We start from the raw sequence: 22,770 nt of genomic DNA, 5'->3' as shown, positions 1-22,770 counted from the left end.
AAATCACTGAAATGGAAAAACAGAGGTTTATGCTAAGACTGATAATTTACAGTGCTGCCATTCAGCCTAAAACACAGGATAGGATTTCACCATTGACCATGACCAAGGACGTGAAACATTCCCAGTTTCCACATCCTGGTTGTAAGCCACCCAGAAATCCTATATGTTCCATACATTACTTTTACAAGACTAGGCGCCTTAATTTTGAGCCCCTGAGAGAACTAGGCCTTAATGTTTGATCTGATTCAAAGTGTCTTACATGGTGGCACTAAAAACCAAAAATCACGAAGGCTACATTTATTTGCTCACAAATACAGTAAAAACAGCAATATTACGAAACATTATTACAATTTAAATGAACTGTTTTCTATTTTAATACATTTTAAAATGCCCTTTATGTGATGGCAAAGCTGAATTTTAAGCATAATTACGCCAGTCTTCAGTAATTTGTTGCTCAAGAAAAATGACTTCTGTCAATGTTGAAAACTACGGAGCCCCACACATGACATGCAGGAAAAGTAGGCTAAATCGTGTGCATGCTTTACTAATTCGTTCCCTCAATTTATAAATCGTGCGCACAATTTACAATTTACTAGCTTAATTTGTGGAAAACATGTTTCATTTTTCTGGATTTCTCTGATTAATAGAAAGTTCAAAATAACATGATCTATTCAAATTACATTATAAATGTCTTTGATCAATTTAAACTGTCACTTTTGATTAATTTAAAGTTACGAAGAAAGTGTAAACTGGCATTGCATCAGTTAAGTTTTTCCGTAAGTTGAATAGGGAAGGTGTAGGACGTAGCGTAAGCTTTTTGAACGGCAAGAGTTTTAGACTTTCTTCGTACATTGAATACGGAAGGCGGTCTGGCAGAAGCTAGATATTTTACTTTATAACTTGTTAAATATGTTTTTTTTTTTTTTTTACACAAATGCATCGCTTTGCTTCAGAAGGCCTTTATTAACCCAGGAGCTGTGTGGAGTATGTTTATGATGGATGGATGTGGATGGAGGCACTTTCTTCAGGCCATACTCGTTGGTCCCGTTCACTGTCATTATAAAGCTTGGACGCGTCAGGATATTTATTAAAATATCTCAGATTGTGTTCATCAGAAAGAAGAAAGTCATATACACCTAGGATAGCTTGAGGATGAGTAAAGCTTGGGCTAATTTTCATTTGAAAGTGAACTAATTTTTATTTATTTAAATGAATCATGCAAGGTGATTTACTAATGTTTGCGCTAGTCAATTTACTGGTATTTCCTTATTTGCGCTGCTGGTAGATTGCGTTGGTCATTATGGAAATGATCCGGCTGCTTCTGTATTCTTTAATTAGTGCGTCGTCAGTAGATCACGAGCAGAACTTTCCACTCCCACTGCGCTTTTTTTGGAACTGCGCTCTCACACTAATTTGCAATAAATCAGGCCCTTAATGTGATGAACTACACCTGTGGTTCCTCTGCTAGGACAACTGTTTGAAACTGAAGAGAACTGACTTCATTCATCCACTAAAAATCACCTTGAAACAGGTTGATTAAAAGTAATTGCAAAAATGGCTCAAAAACAAAATGTTAGTTGTGAGAAAAGCTCAGAGTGGGACGTAGACATATGGTGTCTGCCACCATATGTAATGTTGCATGTGTAGGTTTGGGTGAGTGTGCAAACCTTGCTAGGTTGCTTGGGTTTTGGTTTGACGCTAATGAACACATCAAGCTGTTCCATTAGGGAAGTAATGCACTGTGGTTCCACCTCAATATCCTCTTTGATATCAAACATCAGCACCAGTGGCAGGCAGCCCTGCGGAAAGCACAAGGAAAAAAACAAGAAAGAGAAATGAACAAAGTTTTTCTAAACTGTTGTAAATCATTCATTGAGTCGAACTTTAAGTGTTTCAAGGACTCAGTTGGCCTCAGTCCTAAAGCAGCAAAGCTACAGTTATTCAGCAGTGATCCATCACCTAGTTCTCATGTTGAAAAGAAAAACAGCAGCAGGTACTCCAGGCGTAAGGCTTTCATTTACTGGTCCTTGACCTTCTTTTTCCTCTCCTGACACAGCTAACTCAGCAGGCAGTGAAGAAACTGCTACATATGCAGGAAAAGTTCTAGAGGCTAGATTGTGTGGTGGAAAGCCTTGCTATCACAGTCTTATTTGTGAATGCTAAAAATGTCCTTAATGGATCTAAATCGAGCCAAAAGGCATGAATAAATTATTCTTGAATACTGGCTCTTCCCTCTGCCTCCAGCTGCGTGCTTAAATCAGGACTGGGCTGGCTTGCGGGGACAGACGGGGCGATATCTGTCTCCAGAGAGGACCGCAGAGTAGTGAAGGGCTAATTATTTCGCTTTCAGAGTGTGGGGAATGCTCTCCACTTGTGTGTTCCTTGAAAGGATTGTGTTTTTATGCTTCTTCTGGTGCCTCTGCCTTTGTCACTTTTATATTCTTCTGTGTTGGTTGGAGACCATTAATTTGAAAAAGACCACCACATAATGAGGCAAACCAGAGTCACTATTTCTCTGATGGCTTGAGGGAAGATGAAAATGAGAGAAAACATGCTCGCTTGTGCAAAATTTGGCAGTACTTTTAATAATTAACACCTAAATAAAAACAGAGTTGTATATAAATATTTAAATTGCTCATGAGGCAGTTTTTATATCAAAGGTGCATTAAGCGATTTCTGAGAAACGCTGTTGAAAGTTGATTGGGCCGAGCATCAAAACATAATTGTAGCAGCAAGGGGCGTGTCCACTCATTAAGGAGGAGGTGCCTGTGTTACTTAGCGTGTTTGTGAATTAGTGGGCGGAGCTATCAGATGGGGTAGGGGCGTGTGTTTTGGTGATTTCAAATATCAACAGCATTTCTCAGAAAATTGCTTACTGCACCTTCAACTTTTAATCATATATTAATTTGTTGTTGAACTGTAAGGTATTTTAACAGTGCTTGTAATAAAAACTTTAACAACAGGTTAAGTAAAAATGTAAATATAATGTTCATACATTGTTTACAAGCTGTTTTATAGACGTCTTTCCGTTGTTGAACACACTGACTGCGCAAATACTTGAGACATTTCGGAAAGTTGTACTGTATCTTTCAACATACCTTCTGATGTTCATTCATGTTTATTTGGTACTATAACTAGTAATAAAGAGGAAGACAGATTGATTCACATGCCGCTTGAACTGAGGCGCTGCAGCGATCTGTCAAGCCACATTATAGAGTGTCAAAACAATATTCATTGTATGAATTTCATTATAAAAAATGACTTAAAGCTGAGACTTTGTTTCATATTAAAATTTACAAAGCACAAAGACTATTGCCATTTATTGGATGGGAGGCATGCTACAAATAATGTTTAGTGAAGTTATGTTCACGCATCAACTGAATAGGCCTACAGCATAGACTAAAAGATTGACTGGAAGATTGATTAAAAACAACAATATTGTCAACACAAAATAGACACTGACAGTCAAAACGCGCCATTGAAGAAGCCCTTATTAAACACTGTTTCAGTCAATGATTTCAGCTGCTTCAGTTTTGGCCGCTGAAATTTTGGTGAAACACTATCAACTGTCACAAAAAGGTCAAATTATCTGATATTTTAAGAGATTTATTGAACTTGACACACAGAAATAAGGGTCTGCAGGGGGTATAATTTCCCGTTTTTCATGTTTAAAAAAAAAAAAAAAAAAAAAAATTTAATAGATAAATAGATTTTTTAAATGATACTCAAACAAAATGAGTATCATGTCATTGTCTCTTTCACAGAAACACTAGAACAGTAAAAAGAATAAGATTCACTGCACTCAAGTGTAGAATTTATTGCCAGACAGGTCTGATTGCTTCGAGAAAATAGCACACTTCTCCTCAACAAGCTGCACGATTTGAGGTTCCATTCATGTCGGTAACACAAACGCTGTGGAACAAGACAGACAGAAACACTGAAATAAAGAACAAACAATCTCTCACCATCAGGTACTGACGGGCCAGACACACAGAGTCAATGGTTCCCTGCACGTAGACGGTGGATTTCTTCTGTGGGCAGTTAGGGTCTGGGAAGTGGACCTGGGCTCCTGTGCGCTGCATGATGTGCTTGATGTTGCTGCCGTTGCGGCCCATCATGAAGAGGTGGTGCTGGGGTGCGATGTCAAGCTGCGTGCTGACCGTGATGGCGCTGGCTAGGTTGCCCGCGAGGTGCTCTAGTAACACCGCTGTGCCCCTCTGCAACAAGACCAGTTGTGGAAATTAATGGGGACTTGGGGGAAACATGCCACCAAAACAAACAAAAATGTTCCCAAATTCAAGACAAAAAGGCTCTGCACAATTAAACTAAATCTATTACAACTGTCGATTACAGCGATTTAATCAACAGTTTAAAGTGATTAAAGTGATATTTGGTTACATCTTCTTATGCTGAATCAATAACTTCTTTTTACACAATTTTTTTTTACAGTGATGAGAATTATAGCCAATCACATACATTTCTGTTGAGCGTATGAATGCAATGGCCAATCAGAGGCGTTTAGATTAGTCACCAGTGAAAAAATCTACTGAAAAATCCATTAAGTACTCACCCTCATGTCGTTTTCAAACCCATAAGACCTTTGTTCATCTTCGGAACACAAATGAAGATATTTTTGATGAAATCCAAAGCAACGTAATTACCATCATTCAAGGTCCAGAAAAGTAGTAAAGACATTGTTAAAATAGTCAATGTGAGATTGACAGGGTAGAGAAGAAATTGTTGAATAAAGTCATTCTTTTTGCACACAAAAAGTGTTCTTGTCACTACATAACATTAAGGTTGAACCACTGTAGTCACGTTGATTATTTTAACATTGACTATTTTTATATCTTTCATACCTTTCTGGACCTTGAATGATGGAAATTACTTTGCTTTCTATGGGATAAAAAACCTCTCGGATTTCATCAAAAATATCTTAATTTGTGTTCCAAAGATGAAAGAAGGGCTTATGGGTTTGGAAGGACATGAGGGTGAGTAATTAAAGGGATGGTATAATGCCACTTTTACAAGATGTAAAATAAGTCTCTGATGTCCCCAGAGTGTGTATGTGAAGTTTTAGCTCAAAATACCCTACAGATTATTTTTTATAGCATGTTAAAATTTAGGGTGAGCAAAAACACTCTGTTTTTGTGTGTGTCCCTTTAAATGCAAATGAGCTGCTGCTCTCAAAAGGGGGCGGAGTTTCAGGAGCTCGCATTAGCACTTAGCAGCGCCTCACATTACCTCACGCAGACACGCAGAAACTGTTCTGCCTTTTATGTTCGAAACGGAGTCGGACAATGATGGAGAGGCTTTTGCCGTTTGTTGTAGTCCTTAAATAGAGAATTCTTTAAAAGACAATATCTCCGTTTGCATTGAACTTTCAGCGCTGTAACTTTGCAGATACTGTTTATGCTCAAGCAGCAACATTACACATTAATTAAAGTTAAAAAAGTGAAATCGCAATGAACCACCCCTTTAAATGACAGACATTTTATTTTTGGGTGAACTAACCCTTTAAGTTATGATTTTCTAATGCATAATGCCATGCCAGATGCAGCTTCTCTGCCACCTTTGCAGTGTAAAGGTGGCTTTTGTTGATGTTGATCAGATTTTATTGGTAGCAGTCTATAATATTCTGATTAATTGAAGTAACTGGTTAAATTTAAGTATGACATAGAAGCCAACAAAAATACATTTAATAAGGTAATAATAAAAATTGTACTTCCAAAGGTCAAAAATGCCCCAGTAAATCAATTCCGGGGTAAATACTGCACTTTAATGTGAAAGTTGATTTCTGACCCTGAACAAAACTGCAAATACCTCACTGACCACTTTTTCAGACTTGTGTCAAATTTAACCACCCTGGTTATGAACCGCTAACACGAATGGTACTTTTTGACACTAATGGAGCATGTTTTAGTAAACAAGAACCTCTTTATGTTCTTGCTTTTCCATCTGGCATATACGACCCTGAGAATGGCCTAGACTGGGGAGTTTCTTTCAGCACGACATAAAACTAGGGGAAGAGAGGAAAGGCAAAGGGGCTCTTTTGGGGTTCCTTTTTGGCTGTATTCGTAGGCGGTTTTGGCACGGCCTCCTCACCCCAGTTCTCAACACATACCAGGCATAGCCAATAGCCCACAGGACAACTCCAGCCCTAGACCCTTCCTAAAGGCCAGAGATGGAAGAAGATTCTCTTTGGGAAGAATAACAGGCTCTACCAACACTAGACCCTTGGTCTAAAGCATTGCCAGCAGCTATTCGCACAACCTGAAGAGCTCATCGTCACCAGAAAACACCACAGACACAGAGAGATGAAAGGTTGTGTAGGAGTGTGCTGGAGGATTTAATGTGTTCCGGTGTGGAGCTAATGTGGATGCTTCTTTTTAAGAGATGAAAATGCTTTGCGACCATATTACTCCATAGGAAATGAAAATCACAGAAGGGATCTCTAATATCTCAAGTTTTCAATCTGTTTCTTCAATTTTTCTCCTGTGAAAAAAAAGTAGTAATCCCACATGTATCCCATTTAAGAGATCTCAACAATGTCACACTGTGCTCAGCACTCTTACTCTATAGCAGTCTTGTTTGTTGCAAGTTTCAGTCATTTTTGGAGAACCATCTGAGACAAAGGTATATGTATTTATTTTAAATGTATTAATTATAAACTTTTTACATTATTTTTGTAATTAACTTAATAAACAAACAGCACTTTAACACATTTCAGATGCACAATATCACAATATCCTGACTTAAAAGTGCAATATAACATATTCACAACCCTCTGTAGAAAATATAAATAATAATTACAACAAAATGGGTGAACTATTCATTAAGTGCTATATTTGAAAATACAAAAACGTGAACAACATCTAAGAGTTTAAATGAAAATTTATATTTAAATGACTTGGCTGAGAATTTAAACCTAAATGAAAAAGCAAAAAAATCCCCAAAAGATTAAAAAAACTGCAAATGCCCGTTTACACCAAGAACAATAACTATAAAGATAACTATAACAATAATTGTAATAGCGTCCACACCAGCAGACGATATTGTTCTGTTTATTCTAAGCGAGCAAGTGTGCGTTGCAGTTATGTAGTCCACCGATTTAAATGCTCAAGTGCTTTAAAGCAGGATGGATTTTGATTGGCTGTCAATGTTTTTATCATTCATCAGCTCAAAAAAATAATTCTGAAAGTGATAACAACAATATAGTAACATGAACTAAAAATGAGCAATACATTTATTACAGTATTTATTAATCTTTGTTAATGTTAGTTAATAAAAATCCAACTGTTCATTGATTGTTCATGTTAGTTCCCAGTGCATTAACTAATGTTAACAAATACAACACTTGATTTTAATAATGTATTAGTAAATGTTGAAATTAACATTAACTAAGATTAATACATTCTGTAGAAGTATTGTTAATTCTCAGTTCATGTTAACTAAAGTAGTTATACTAATGTTAACTAATTAAACCTTATTGTAAAGTGTTACCACTATATCTTCAGTTATCGTCCTTGGTGTGAACGGGTTTTACTGTAAGTCATGAAATATTCCCCTTGGACAATTAGAAAGTGATGCATTTATATGAAAAAAATGTCGCCCCCATGTACAGTACGTCAGTGTATGAACACCTCACCTTCACGGCTGCAGCATTATTCTGTGAGCCCCGCACTACTCCTGTCGCTCCATAGAGTCTGGACCTCTGTTTGAAGGCCACAGAGATGTTGTATGTCTGGGAGATGTGCTGGATGGCAGGAGAGCTGGGGTCAGGGTTCAGCTGTACTATGACTGGCAGCTCGAACATCAACACCAGCGGGAGTAACTCCTGAAAGAATATGAATAAAACCATCAGTTAATGTTATATATCGAATTATTGATACTTAATTACAGTCAGTAGACTAAAATCAATTTTGTGATTTCAGCTGGAGACAGGTAAGGATTATGAGTAATTGATCAGCAGACCTACACCGGTTCAAAAGGCCATTTCTATTTTGGGGGACTTTTGAAACATTTTAATACACAAAAATAAAATAATCAGGAAACCATAGGGAAAAAGAGGAGGACTGAAACAGATTTAAACCCACGCATGAGCACAACAGCTCAAGATATCCCTTGTGAAATATATATATATTCAGACTGTACGGTAACACTTTATTTCACAGTGTCCTTGTTACATATTTTACATGTATTTACTATACAGTATATTATGCATAATTACAAGCAACTAATCCCCAAAAAACCCTAATCCTAACCCTATAGTAAGTACGTTGTTAATTAAGATAATACACTGCACGGCCAAAAAAAAAGTTGCTGTTTGGATTTTAATAGGCAAATACTTAAGAATCTATGAATGGATCATTATTACAGTGATAATTATGTTTCTAGCATGGTATATGTTTGGCAAAGGTTCTTTTAACCCTTAAAGATGGAGTGTGTAGCTTTTCATTTCTTAAACAACCATGTAGAAAGACACATCATGGCCATATTCCAGGATGACAATGTCAAGATTCACCAGGGTTACAATTATGAAAGAATGGTTCAGAGAGCACGAAGAATCATTTTCACACATGAATTGGCACCTCTGAGTCCAGACCTTAATTTCATTGAAAGTCTTTGGGATGTGCTGGAGGAGACTTTACAGAATGCTCACCTCTTGCATTGTCAATACAAGATCTTGACCAAAAATTGATGCACCTCTTGATGGAAATAACATCACAACATTTATTTCCATCGAGAGGTGCATCATTTTTTGGTCAAGATCTTGTACTGACAATGGAATTGGATCTAGAAGTGCTTAAAAAGTCAAAGGCTTAAAGAATCTTTAACTGCTGCTTAGCTATTTTTTAGAGTTTGTGTGAGAATGCAATTTTGGGACTGTAGCTAAGTTGAGGAGGAGAGCGACTGTAACTGATGCACATAGTCTGCAATTAATTGTGCACATAATGACTTCGACAATAATAAATAAGAAATTTGGGGGTGACAGGATAGTGTGTGCTTGGCTTTAGAAGCAAACAACATGGTTTGCTCTAAATGAATGCTGGTCAGAATTACAGTAACTATAACTAGGGCATTTGGCTGACATTCAAGCTATGAAGTCTTCCAGAATACAATGGCATAAGCAAAAATTTCCCATCATTCCACTGTGATTTAGGGTCATCAAGGGCCCAGCAAACAGTGCCTCACCAAACTGAATTGGTAAACAGAACGAATGGCCAAGCCGTAAAAATGCGGCTCTGATAAGTCCCATATGTTGTGGGGGCTTCGCTCACCCTCATGTTCTGTACCGGGGGCCAAAAAGAAAGACATTCTCTGCCCCTTTAGATGTGGTCAGGATAGTCACTCTCCCTTTAGACCAGGAGATGTTTATTGGGTTCAACTTTAGCTGGGAGCAGGGAATCCGTCATGGAGCGAGCTCTGGAATTCCAATCATTCATCTTTGTTAATGGTTCTCCTCATTCTTGAGCTATTAAAACCATAACCATGGTTATTTTTAACTAACGGCTTATGCATCGGCTATGAGCAGAGCTTTCCAAACAAAAACCTCCTGTGCTTTTGTTTTGATTATTGTTAATAAAGAATTTGGAGGGGAGTGCTTTTTTCTGATCTTTTACAAACAAGTGGTCTGAGCTTTCCTTTGACCTTCTGTAGAATCAGTAACTTCTGTATTTGCTTTCCCAGTGTTTTCACAGACAACACACATCCAAAGAGCCAGGAAGATGCTCCGTGGATCATTCCACTGGAATGAACTCGGCTCCTCTGAGAAAGTAGGGCTAATGTTTAAACTGTTTAATCTCTCAAGCATCAAGCGTTGGAACATGGTCAACACGCAGGGTCTCGCACAAAAATATGCAATACAAACATTTTGCTTGTGGGTCAATGACTCTTCTATGATAAACATGTTTTTAATTTCTGAATTAAAATTCATTTTGATATTTATTGGGGGCCATAAAGTAAAAATGTCAGGGTGATACGACTTTCTTGAAATCATAATGAAGAAAACATCTCCTTAAAACATTGAAATTCTTAAAGGGTTAGTTCACCCAAAAATGACAATTCTGTCATTAATTACTCACCCTCATGTTGTTCCACACCCGTAAAAGCTTTGACTTTATTCAACAATATCTCGTGATGGGCGATTTCAAAACACTGCTTCATGAAGCTTTGAGGCTTCGAAGCTTTACAAATCTTTTGTTTCGAATCAGTGGTTCGGAGCATGTATCAAACTGCTAAAGTCACGTGATTTCAGTAAACGAGGCTTGGTTACATCATAAGTGTTTTGAAATTTCAATGTTTCATCACTGGGGGGCGTGACTTTGGTACACGCTCTGAACCACTGATTCAAAACAAAAGATTCGTAAAGCTTCGAAGCTTCATGAAGCAGTGTTTCGATTGTTTTGCAGTGATTGTTGAATAAAGTCATTATTTTGGTTTTTTTGGTGCACAAAAAGTATTTTTGTCGCTTTATAACATCAAGGTTGAACCAAAAATATCTTAATTTATGTTCTGAAGATGAACAAAGGTCTTACGGGTGTGAAACGACATGAGGGTGAGTAATTAATGACAGAATTTTCATTTTTGGGTGAACTAACCCTTTAATAAAACTTTATCAAGTAGTTTGGAACAATATTTTATTTTTTTGTAGAAACTCCTTCACTGCTTATTAATATTTGATAACTTTGGTCCACCAATGTGCAGAAAATAAGTCTTAAAATATTAGATAATTTGACCATTTTATGAAAAGGCAAGGTTAGTTCTGGTTGTAAAATATCATGTGGTACAACTCTCCAAAAGTATAAGTATTTTATGAATAAATAAATTATGACATTCGATTAAAAAACAAACAAACAAACATAACGTCTTCACTTGAAAAAAACAATTATATATAATATTATTTATTACTTTTAAATTTATGGTTGCACCTCATGACATTTTTGAGTCATTTTTATTTAAACTTTTCTTGAAAATGGTACAAATAATTTTTCAAAACCACTGTAAATACATTGTATTAAAATTGTTAGAATATATATACAACATAAAATTGTTACACTAAATAAATTGTTACAATATACAATATTCATAAGGACAATGGCCTGGTTTCACAGACAGGGCTTAGATTAAACCACAAGTAGGCGTTAGTTAAATTAGGTAATTTAAGTAGCTTTTATAAATGTGCCTTAAAAATATTACTGATGATTATCTTGAGACAAAACAATAGCACTGACATTTCTTAAGATATGTCACTGAAAGTTGCTTTCGGTTAAGACAGCACAAACATACATTTTAGTTTGGGACAAGGCTTAAACCTTTTCTGTGAAACCAGGCAAGAATGTTTTAAATATTTTTAACATTAGAGTTGTCAGTGGACGACACTGTTATTTGTCATTGACCTTTATAAAACATTAAGATTTTGTAAAGAAGTGGAATTATCTAATTCTGACAACTGCACAAAATTCTGCATAAACTGCCACAATAATCTCAGTTGGCTTTAAAAGAGAGGTTAAGTGTGAGAATTATGCTTGCCCTACACCATTCACAAGGGCGTAACGACACAATAAAGCACAAAAACGACTGTGGGTGAAGATCTTTGAAAGACAGAGAAAAGAGGAAAAATAGAGAAGATTAGGTGGTCAAAAGAAGGATTCCCAGCAGTTTTGGTCACGCGAATGAGGAAGGGAAAAGTGAGGCTGCCCCACTAACATCCTTCCCTCAAATGTACATTTTACCCACAGAACTTTATGTTTGGACAAAAAATGGAGTGTCTTCGGTTTTTCAAAGGTGCTCATTTTATACAAATTGCTTTTTGAAACAATAGTGAAGGCTTATGATGGATTCTGGTGTAGAACGTCCTCGAGTTAATTGGGGCTTGGGCTTTGTGCAAATACTAAGGAAGCCTGCTGTGCCTGAATGCTTTGGTTTGTTTTTCTTGGTTCTCTCTGAGGAGGAAGCACGTGTGCGCTGGTGAAATCCGAGGAGAGTGTCTGGACAGAGAAAGAGCGCACAGGCGACACCCGGCCAAACAGTCAAGATATCACTAAAACTGCAGTTTCAAACCAGCTTCAATTGGCACCATGTGTTTGGCATCAAGACATTACTAACGCTGGTCTTATACATAAAATCACAATTCCAGGTCAAGACCTTGAGTGTCAAAAGCTTCAATTTTAAAAGACAACCTTCTTATTCCTTATGTTTTATCCCATTAAATGGCTTTTGTCTGTACAACTGGGTGAAAAGAAGGTGTCCATGGCATTAAGAAGTGGCTGTAATGTTTATAAAACACCAACAGAGGGTAGCAGCTCTGATTCAAACACCAGATTCTCGCCTAGAAACATACATTCCTGAAAAAAAGATGAATACTGCTTGTTGTGTTGCTGTGATTACTGCTGGGATGCTGAGGAATGTGTTTATCTCATCTAAAAAAATCATTTATGTTAACACCCCCCATACCTGTCAACTTCCTCAAGATAAATAACAGCCTCCCACCTCTACTTCCTGCTTATCTCAGAAAAACACAGACGTTTGTAATCGTATCATGAAAGTTTATTTACCCGAATTCGGGCTCTGGCGGCCTCCACTCCTCCTGGCTGGCCGGCTATAGACACCTGCAAAAAAAAGAAATGAGAAAGTCACAAGTATGTTCATGGAGTACAAGGAACTTGATTCAAATACATCATACATCTGGTATGGATTAAAAATAAATAAAAATACATTTATACAGTGCACAGCATAAACGAGTACACCTTCTCTGAACAAATACAAAAGATGTATTTTCTTAATAATCTCTAATACAATTCATGGAAAGATGGCAAAATTGAAATGTATTAAACATATACTTAAAAAAAACAAAAAACAGAATATATGTCATTAATATCTGTAAAATAAGTAAATGAGCTGATTTTGTTTAAATGAAGGATTGCAGAAATTAGTACACCCCAGATTTAATTCAAAAAAAGGAATAATGTTCTAGTACTTAGTATGTCCTCCTTAATTTTAAGTATACTGCTCTGACCCTTCTTGGCACAGAGTGTACAAGTTAATGACAAATTGTCACATCTGTCCTGTTTAACTCCAGGATGATGACCTCCACCACAGGTGTTTAAGAGTGTTAAGATTGGGTGCAATACATGTCCACAGAAGGTTTTTTACCATAAGAGAATGTATATAGTCATTGTCGTGTTGCAAAAATGCTCAACAATGTAGGGAATGAGGATATCTTCTGTTTCAAGTTTTTGTATTAAATCACTTGTAGTGTGTAAATTCATGACAGCATTGATAAGCACAACTACCTCACACCTTCAGCACTCACACATCCCTATATAAGAGCTTTACTACCACTGAACTTTACTGTGGGAACCAGGCACTTCTCACTGTACTCCTCCTCCAGCAATACCATCACATTTTGGATGCTGTTAGATCCGAAATGATTGACTTGGTCTCATGAGGCCAGAGTATGGATTCCCAGAAGTCTATATTTTGTAAATATAGGACCTTGGAAAAGGCTAATTGACTTTATTGTGCTTTGGCTACAGTAAGTAGTTCCAGTGAGGACAACGACCATGCATGTCACTTCTTACTCTGTGAGATAAACAGTCACTCTTTTCATAGCTTTTGTTGGCTCTGAGACACTCGCTTGGTATTTCTCTTTGTCTAGCAAAAAAAATCACTCATCACTAAATGAAAGCTTAAAGGGTTAGTTCACCCAAAAATGAAAATAATGTCATTAATTACTCACTGTCATGTCGTTCTACACCCGTAAGACCTTCGTTCGTCTTCGGAACACAAATTAAGATATTTTGATTAAATCCGATGGCTCAGTGAGGCCTGCATTCACAGCAATGGTAAATTACTTCTCTTTAAATGTTTTGGTTCAACATACTTACCTGTTGATCAAAAATTACACCAGAAAAAAATATTTTGTTTTATTTAGAGGCTTTCAGGAGGGTGTACTCTTCGCAACACAACATTTTATCACTTTGATGGGAAAATCTTATTTTCCTAAATAATTTTGACAATTTTTTGACAACTTTGATAATTTCTTTGGTAATTGATCAAACAGACTTGCTGGAACATTATATTTCTAAAGAATCGTAACATGTCTTCTAAGTAAAGAATATTTACTGAATTTGTTAAGTTTCAGAGGGGGTGTACTCATTTATGCTGTGCACTGTATATATATATATAAAGCCTGTATAAGATTTAAGCAATAAATGTTTTTGGTAATACTTTAGTATAGGGAACACATATAAACTATTAACTATGACTTTTCCCTCAATAAACTCCTAATTTACTGATTATTAATAGTTAGTAAGGTAGTTGTTAAGTTTAGGTATTGGGTAGGATTAAGAATGTAGAATAAGGTCATGCATAATAAGGCATTAATATGTGCTTAATAAGTACTAATAAATAGCCAATATTCTAGTAATATGCATGCTAATAAGCAACTAGTTAAAAGACCCTAAAATAAAGTGTTACCATGTTTTCACTAAATATTTAGCTTAAAATTAACTCTGTTCCTCACTCAAAGCTATCATATAACATGATGAAGTCTTGGAATATACTGCACAAGTCACATGGGCTACTTCTCTGGTACTTTTATTTAATTTAATTTGTTTTTCACAGAAAAAAGAAAGTCGTGTGTTTGGAAGGACATGAGGGTGAGTAAATGATTTTCATTTTTGGGTGAACTAATCCTTTAAGAATGAAAAATACACTTCTGCCAAATGTTATCATAAGAGCACCACTAGGAGGTGAGATTTCTTAATTCTAGCCTGACTGGCTCTCATTCACCTGTCAGCAAGTACCAGCCACTCTAAAGCCAACACATGAGCCCACACTGAGGGAGTGCCATGCCATTGCTCAATTTCCACATTCCCCACTTCATCAAGCCTGAAAACATGTCTCGCATCCAATTAGAACTCGGTCTTTATCCCTATTGTTGAACCTCCCTAAGCCTGCAGCAGTCAATATGCATAGATACAGTAGCTCAGCGATACATTTCATTTTAGAAATCAAAACCGGCCGTTAGAACCTGAGAACCTGAAACTCTTTTGGGTGAACCTCAAGAAACCTGTCAAGAACACGTCCAGGTCATCTTTCATTACAAAATAACAAGAATATAATTTTAAATGATAGATAATTTAGTGTAATTAATAAATATACAGTACATAATATTATAATATTTCCAAAATTAATACTTTTATTCAGCAAGTACATACTGGTACACATTATGTAAATGAAAACTTGTGCTTAATTGCTTTAAAAATAATGTCACAATGCTAAAATTATTAATGTTTATTTATGCACAAACTTCAGTAATTGATTATATTTTTTTCTGTTGATTAATGAGGTGAAATGAGATTTGGACATGAGCTGGGTAGGTCAGAATCCCACCTGGTTGCTCTTCTCAGCCTGGTTGTTTCGGTTGGAATCGGGGAAGTGGATGTGACAGCCCGTGTCCTCCATCACCTTCTTGATATTGTTTCCCCCTTTGCCGATGACATGTGAATGCTCTGTGTGCGAGACGTCCATCTTTAGAGTCACGCGGTTGCTCTGAGGAAACAAAAAAGTCAGACTGGATTAACTGCGGTACCATAGCAGCACTCGATTTAAAGGTGAAATGTGTCATTTCTCCGCTATTATCTATACTTTAGCATCACAGTTTCCACAAAATATTAAGCAGCACAACTTCTTTCAACATTAATAATAATAAGAAATGTTTCTTAAACACCAAATCATCATATTAGAATGATTTCTGAAGGAACAAAGTTCTGAGTTGCTTCATTTAAGTTGTGACAGACCGAATCATATCTATGAGCTACAGCCAAGTCAGATTTCCATTACATCAAGACATTTTACGTCATCAATTTGAGAGAATTACCTCACAAATCTACAGTGATATTACAACAAACTCTTCAGTTGGTGTTGGTGGATGTTCTACATTATGTCTGGTAATAATTACGAAAAGAATGGATGTAGTCTTGAATCAGTTGTGCAAATTCTATAACAATCCCTAATGTTTTGGTACAGCTCACGCAGATGCCACAGTTGTCAGCTGCCCTTGATGGCCAATAGCCTTAAAGTCAGCATGAAATGGAAGTTGCTATAGTCTTTTCTTCCCTATTGTGAAGTATAGTCATGTGAAATGGCTACTTGAACAAGAAAAAAATGTAGGACAGAACTTGATTTTGCCCAACAGGAATTGATTAGATTAGCTCGGTGTGTTTTGCTATTGGTCAATCTCATGTGAGTGACAAGTTGTCCTTAGAGAAGAGAAGTCGCTGCAAGTTATTTTAAACTTGATTAAAAAAAAAAAAAAAGAAAAAAAGATGTGCATGGATAAATTATTTATAAATACTGCAATATTCCATAAAAAATCAAGAATTTTCATTTTGACTTCAGGGTGATTTTAAAGTCAACCAATGTTATCAGGCGATAAGTAATGGCATTTGTATTCTTTTCAACCAAACACGATTTAAGCCATGATTCATTCTACATCTATATGAGGAGCTCCTGATGTCAAGTTTCACCTAGTTCCTCACAGAATCTTCAAGGTCCATTACTTCAAATGTCACAGATTGCCTAAAACCCAACGCAATGCAGCAAGCAGCAGTATGATAGGTATGATGAATGAGGCATTTTTGTGTTGCACGATGTTGCTGTATCAAATAAGAATCACCCAATCTGAACTGACACGCTCACCTTTGTGTCCAGTACAGACATGATCTTCTCCTTGGCTTCCTTCACATTGTCCCTCTTACCACTAACTTTGATGTGTGGATCTGAAAGACAAAAATATATAGTGTAATCCATGTAACAAGGTTTATTTACACAATTTATAGCATTTCCATCAGCACACATTAATTAACAAACATCTAACTCTTTGTTTCAAGGTTTTATGCAACAGACATGAATAAAATCTCAAGTCATTCAGATTGTTGAGAAGAGGTGTAATATTACTGTTATTTATTTTCAACTGGCCAATGGTAAAATGGGTTTCCATAAACATATTAAGCAGCACAACTGTTTTCAACATTGGTAATAATACAAAATGTTTCATGAGCACCAAATTAGTATATTAAAATGATGAAGACTGGAGTAATGATGCTGAAAATTCAGTTTTGCCATCACAAAAATAAATTACACTTTAAAATATATTAATTATTTTTGATCAAATAAATGCAGGCTTGGTGAGCATAAGAGACATTATGAACAAAAAACATTACCGACCCCGATGTTTTGAACGGTATTGTTCTAAAAAACACTCAAAGTACCCTAGTATCATGGTGGACAGTTCTACATAGGCAAGCAGTGCTTACATTTTCAGATAATGTAAAAATCTAGTTTTTATATTTATCATAAAGCTTCATTAATGATATGGCTGTTTACTCACATAAATTATATGATAAGTCATATCTCACATGAATAATGTTGGGATCAAGTGGGGCTGGCAGAAAAATGCATGCAGTGTTTCATGGATAAATAAATCCAGACAACATTTATATAATTCCGGTACTTGCTCATTCTGTCATTGACTTCCGCACCAGAAACATCTGTCTCACCGTGCTGCAAAACCCCCCAAATTCTACAGAACTAATCCACTTCATGCCATCATGCTGTATATCTCTGCTTGGTGTCCCAAAGGAAGACTTCTGACTAACGGCATGAGGTCTGGTCTACTTTACAACTTATTCCGGCTAAGAGCCGCCCACTTAGACAAGATGATACCAATGAATGGCATGTAAAGAAACCTCCTGCTTTTGCTCGGATTTTGCCCCGATTTGCTCTCTAGATGAGTTGACAATAGTTGTTGAAAGTATGCAGGTTTTGGGCAGTCGGAGTTGACAGAATTCACAGAAAATCGTGTAGCGTATGATGGGCACAGACTCAGATTTTTTAGCTTCAGACTATGATTCCATCCAGCCGGTGGATATCAAAACATGTTTGATATTTTGAGGCGATTTTAGAACACATCATAGTGTTTGACACGTCGCTACTGAAACTGGAGCTGTCCTCCATCTACGAGTGTTGCAATAAAATACAAATACAATAACAAAACAAAAGTAAATTAACAGAACACATTAGCCTCTATATTTGACTCCTCAGCACAGATAAAACAACTGACTGCGCCACTCACTTCTTACTCCCATTGTAATCTGTAGAGTCCATACTGTCCACGTCTACTCACCCAAGACTGCATCCATGTACACTTGGCTTGATTTTTCTGTTTAGATTTTAAAAGTTGTGTAGTGTATTCCAGCCGTTAGTTAGAATAGATAAACCCGATTCCAAAAAAAGTTGGGACACTGTACAAATTGTGAATAAAAAAGGAATGCAATAATATACAAATCATAATAATAATTTACATCACTTATATTTTATTCACAATAGAAATATATATATATATATATATACATATCAAATGTTTCAACATATCAAATGTTGAAAGTGAGACATTTTGAAATGTCATGCCAAATATTGGCTCATTTTGGATTTCATGAGAGCTACACATTCCAAAAAAGTTGGGACAGGTAGCAATATAAAAGGCCTCAAAAAAAGGGTCAAAAAAGAAGCCATATCTAAACATGATCCAGAAGCGCAGGCGTTTTCTCTGGGCCAAGGCTCATTTAAAATGGACTGTGGCAAAGTGGAAAACTGTTCTGTGGTCAGACGAATCAAAATTTGAAGTTCTTTTTGGAAAACTGGGACGCCATGTCATCCGGACTAAAGAGGACAAGGACAACCCAAGTTGTTATCAGCGCTCAGTTCAGAAGCGTGCATCTCTGATGGTATGGGGTTGCATGAGTGCGTGTGGCATGGGCAGCTTACACATCTGGAAAGGCACCATCAATGCTGAAAGGTATATCCAAGTTCTAGAACAACATATGCTCCCATCCAGACGTCGTCTCTTTCAGGGAAGACCTTGCATTTTCCAACATGACAATGCCAGACCACATATTGCATCAATTACAACATCATGGCTGCGTAGAAGAAGGATCCGGGTACTGAAATGGCCAGCCTGCAGTCCAGATCTTTCACCCATAGAAAACATTTGGCGCATCATAAAGAGGAAGATGCGACAAAGAAGACCTAAGACAGTTGAGCAACTAGAAGCCTGTATTAGACAAGAATGGGACAACATTCCTATTCCTAAACTTGAGCAACTTGTCTCCTCAGTCCCCAGACGTTTGCAGACTGTTATAAAAAGAAGAGGGGATGCCACACAGTGGTAAACATGGCCTTGTCCCAACTTTTTTGAGATGTGTTGATGCCATGAAATTTAAAATCAACTTATTTTTCCCTTAAAATGATACATTTTCTCAGTTTAAACATTTGATATGTCATCTATGTTGTATTCTGAATAAAATATTGAAATTTGAAACTTCCACATCATTGCATTCCTTTTTTATTCACAATTTGTACAGTGCCCTAACTTTTTTGGAATCGGGTTTGTACATAGATAACCAGACGCTGTAAGTCATTGTTTTTCCTCACTTTTTAAAGCATTTCAGTGATGAAACTCTACAGTAAATTTAAATTTTATTAAAGGGGTAGGGTTAGGGTAACTTGCAGGGGAGTGGTCTGTAGTACTGCAGGATGCAAACAGACCCTTCTTGGAATTTGGATTAATAAATTAAAAGTAGGACTGTATAATTAATCAAAAATCAATATAGACTAATATCTGTGAATAATAAACTGCTATTTAAAGATGAAGTCTGCATGTTCTGCGCGTGTCTGTACAAATGAGCGGCACAGTTTCATCTACTACCCATACTCAAGCACATGAGACGCTCATGGTGTTTACATATTAATTACATATTACATATTAACAATGATTACATATTAAAAGATTAATTAAACTGTTTAAGTCTTATACATTCATTCGACTACCACAGTTTTTTCATAATGAATTTGTATTAAATCATAAAACACAGAATCCAAAATGAAAACAGACAACACAGAACTTCCGAAAGAGTAAAATGGAATTTGGAACAAAACAAAACGGATTTCATAGAGTCCTATACATGTTTTAGTAACAAGGCAGTTTAAGAATCTGAAACAACCCACAAGACACACCAAGCCTTATAATTCACTCTCCGCAAAGGAGGAAGACAAGCATAAGGATCCGGGTCTAACGCTACACGTCTGGCTTTCTGTGCTATAGCTGCTTTTCCGGAGCTTAAAGGAAACTCGTGATGAGAGCTTTCAATGCCAGAGGGAATGAGTGAAAAAGCCATGCTAAATCACTGTCCCACGCAGAAGTGAATTTCTCCACCACAAAATCCTGCAAAACATCCATTCGGCCAGCTGGACGGACATTGCGGGAGGAAATCTCTCCAGCCTGGCTCCAGTGACATTCCATGCATCAGAAAATGTACAGAGCATTTCGAGTTAGCCACTACAGTAAGACTGGCCTTAGTTAAAATTTCATGTAATGTGACCATTTTCTGTGGTCAAGCTCAAGTGCTCAGTAGAGGTTTTACAGTTTATACTGTGGTGTTAGGGTGAAAACAAGAATATAATCGCATACAAAAGGGCTTGTCTCATGCAAACATGCCAGTTCAGTGTGGTTTAACACATGTAGGATTACACCGATGATTAGGATCTCTCAGCTTCCACACTGGCAATTATTGTCCACCTCACCAGTTTTGAGTGGCATCCCCTTAAGGGTTGGATTTACAAGAGTGGTGAAAACAGTGTAATGTAATATGTTCAGTGCATACCAAGTGAAGCAATGCTGGCTACCAAAATGCTCCAAACTTTCAAATTTGTGCATGCAAAGCAAAAATGGCTTATTAAATTGCTTCGAAACCATAAATCATCATGCCGCTGGTTCATTTATTGTTTAAATGTGAGGGAGGGTGCCATTAGGGAAAGCATTGACAAAATGTTTGGGATTCCAGAGATGGTCATGAAACTGTCTGGTTTTAACCTACATGTTACCATGGTAGAATAAATTTACATTTACGCATCTGGCAGATCCAAAGCAACTTTTTTATGCATTCAAGGTACTGTATACATCATGAATCAGTTTGTGTGTTCCCTGGGAATCAAACCCAAGACTTTGGTATTGCTATCCAAAAATATAATGCTCCTTTAAGACACAAAGTTCAGCAGAGTTACAATCAGGGCCGTCCTTATGTTGTGCGAAGGCACCGGGCCCCATGCTTTAGGGGGCCCCGCAATGAACACGAATGGACCGAGGGGACAAACCACGACCCCACCCACCCAGAAGGCGATTGCGAACAGGGGAACAACCACAAACCACCCAAACCGTCCTTCTCCCCCACCACCTGGAAGGCAAACGAACCAACCGAGAGGGGCCCCGCTTCCTACTCGCACTGGACCCCGCCCCATGCTTGGGACACCCCTGGTTACAATATTTAAACTAAGGTGAGCAGATTTCTGAAATGGAAACCGGGGACATTTCCTAGATTAGTTGTCAAAATATAATTGAAATCTCACTTGTTACACTCTTAAAAATAAAGGTTCTAAAAGGGAGTTTTGGTTGCGAAGCCATAGAAGATCAATTTTGGTTCCCCAAGGAACCTTCTAATTTTTCTTAGTGTAAAGAATTGTTTATTAATCCAAAGTACTTTTTTTCCCCACTATAAAGAACCTTTTGTGCAACGGAAAGGTTCCATGGATGTTAAAGATTCTTCATGGGACCATCAATGTCAATAAAAAAAAAAAAAAAAAAAAAAAAAAAAAAAAAAAAAAAAATATATATATATATATATATATATATATATATATAAATAAATATATACATATATATATATCATGTATTATACTTCACGAAACACATTACAAAATAAAACAAAATAAATATGAGAACCTATGATAAATATTTAGTATTTTGACTTTCACAAACTGTTAATATATACTCTGTACAGTAATTATACAACTTTTTATGAATTTATGAATATGAATCACATCACATAAACAGAAATGATCCATTCCCTTATTCCATTAAGATTTATAGATTTATAAGTTCTAGTTTTTTTTTTTTTTTTTTTTACTTTTTTAAAATTCTTAATTCATACTATGAATAATATGTAAGGATTATTCTTACATATTTCTATTCAATTATCTGATGAAATGTTTACTATACAATTGATATTCGTAAATGTAAAAAAAAAAGTTGAGTGTATGTGCTTACTGGAATTGTTGCGAGTGTAATTGTGATGTTGATTTATTATTATTATTTATTTATTTATATTGGGGTGAATGCCTGGCTACTTTTGAATGGTTGTAAAAGTGTTGAACATGGATTAGCGTCGTCTACCTGATCTTATGTGTGTACATGTACAGTGTGTATGAATATTGTGTCTAATTTTTATCTAATTTTGTCTATTGTGTTTAATTTTTAATATATCAGGTTTTGTCGAAATGCTGGCTATTGATTCCACTACAAATTTCTCTATCAGGGACAATAAAGTATATTTCATTTCATTTTATTTCATTAATAGAGAAAGACTTGCCACCATAATTGTGTAGTTACAATATCCACCAGCAGAGGCTAACTAGTAAAACCCATTGTGGAATGTTCTTTCACATGGTTTGCTCATGCTCACACCTTTTTGACTACAGCATTTAAATATAGCTCCATCTAAGGCTGCTTACACACACCTCCATCTACAGCTGGCTTTGATAAGCGGCACACTGCACTGATTGTGGCGAACACATCTGCTGAAAAACATTCCTCTGAGAATCTAAATCAGTCATTTCAAGCAGCGGGGGAATGTGAAAAAGCTGAGAATT

General features: G+C 36.5%; 1 protein-coding gene across 2 annotated transcripts in view; it reads right to left on the bottom strand.

The window, feature by feature from the left end:
* The window catches only part of bicc1b (BicC family RNA binding protein 1b), a 104,585-nt gene that overhangs the window by 22,837 nt on the left and 58,978 nt on the right, over nt 1-22,770 (bottom strand). For both annotated transcript variants that reach the window (XM_051914062.1, XM_051914063.1), the window contains exons 4-9: nt 16,708-16,787; nt 15,400-15,558; nt 12,558-12,611; nt 7,649-7,837; nt 3,966-4,217; nt 1,668-1,799 (exon numbers count right to left, since the gene is read on the bottom strand). In XM_051914062.1, coding sequence (XP_051770022.1) covers nt 1,668-1,799; nt 3,966-4,217; nt 7,649-7,837; nt 12,558-12,611; nt 15,400-15,558; nt 16,708-16,787 — 866 coding nt within the window. The remainder of the gene's footprint in view (nt 1-1,667; nt 1,800-3,965; nt 4,218-7,648; nt 7,838-12,557; nt 12,612-15,399; nt 15,559-16,707; nt 16,788-22,770) is intronic.

The sequence above is a fragment of the Ctenopharyngodon idella genome, chromosome 12, assembly GCF_019924925.1.
Source record: "Ctenopharyngodon idella isolate HZGC_01 chromosome 12, HZGC01, whole genome shotgun sequence".
Taxonomy (NCBI): domain Eukaryota; kingdom Metazoa; phylum Chordata; class Actinopteri; order Cypriniformes; family Xenocyprididae; genus Ctenopharyngodon; species Ctenopharyngodon idella.
The sequence above is the reverse complement of the archived record's forward strand: the minus strand, read 5'-3'. Positions and strand labels throughout refer to the sequence as shown.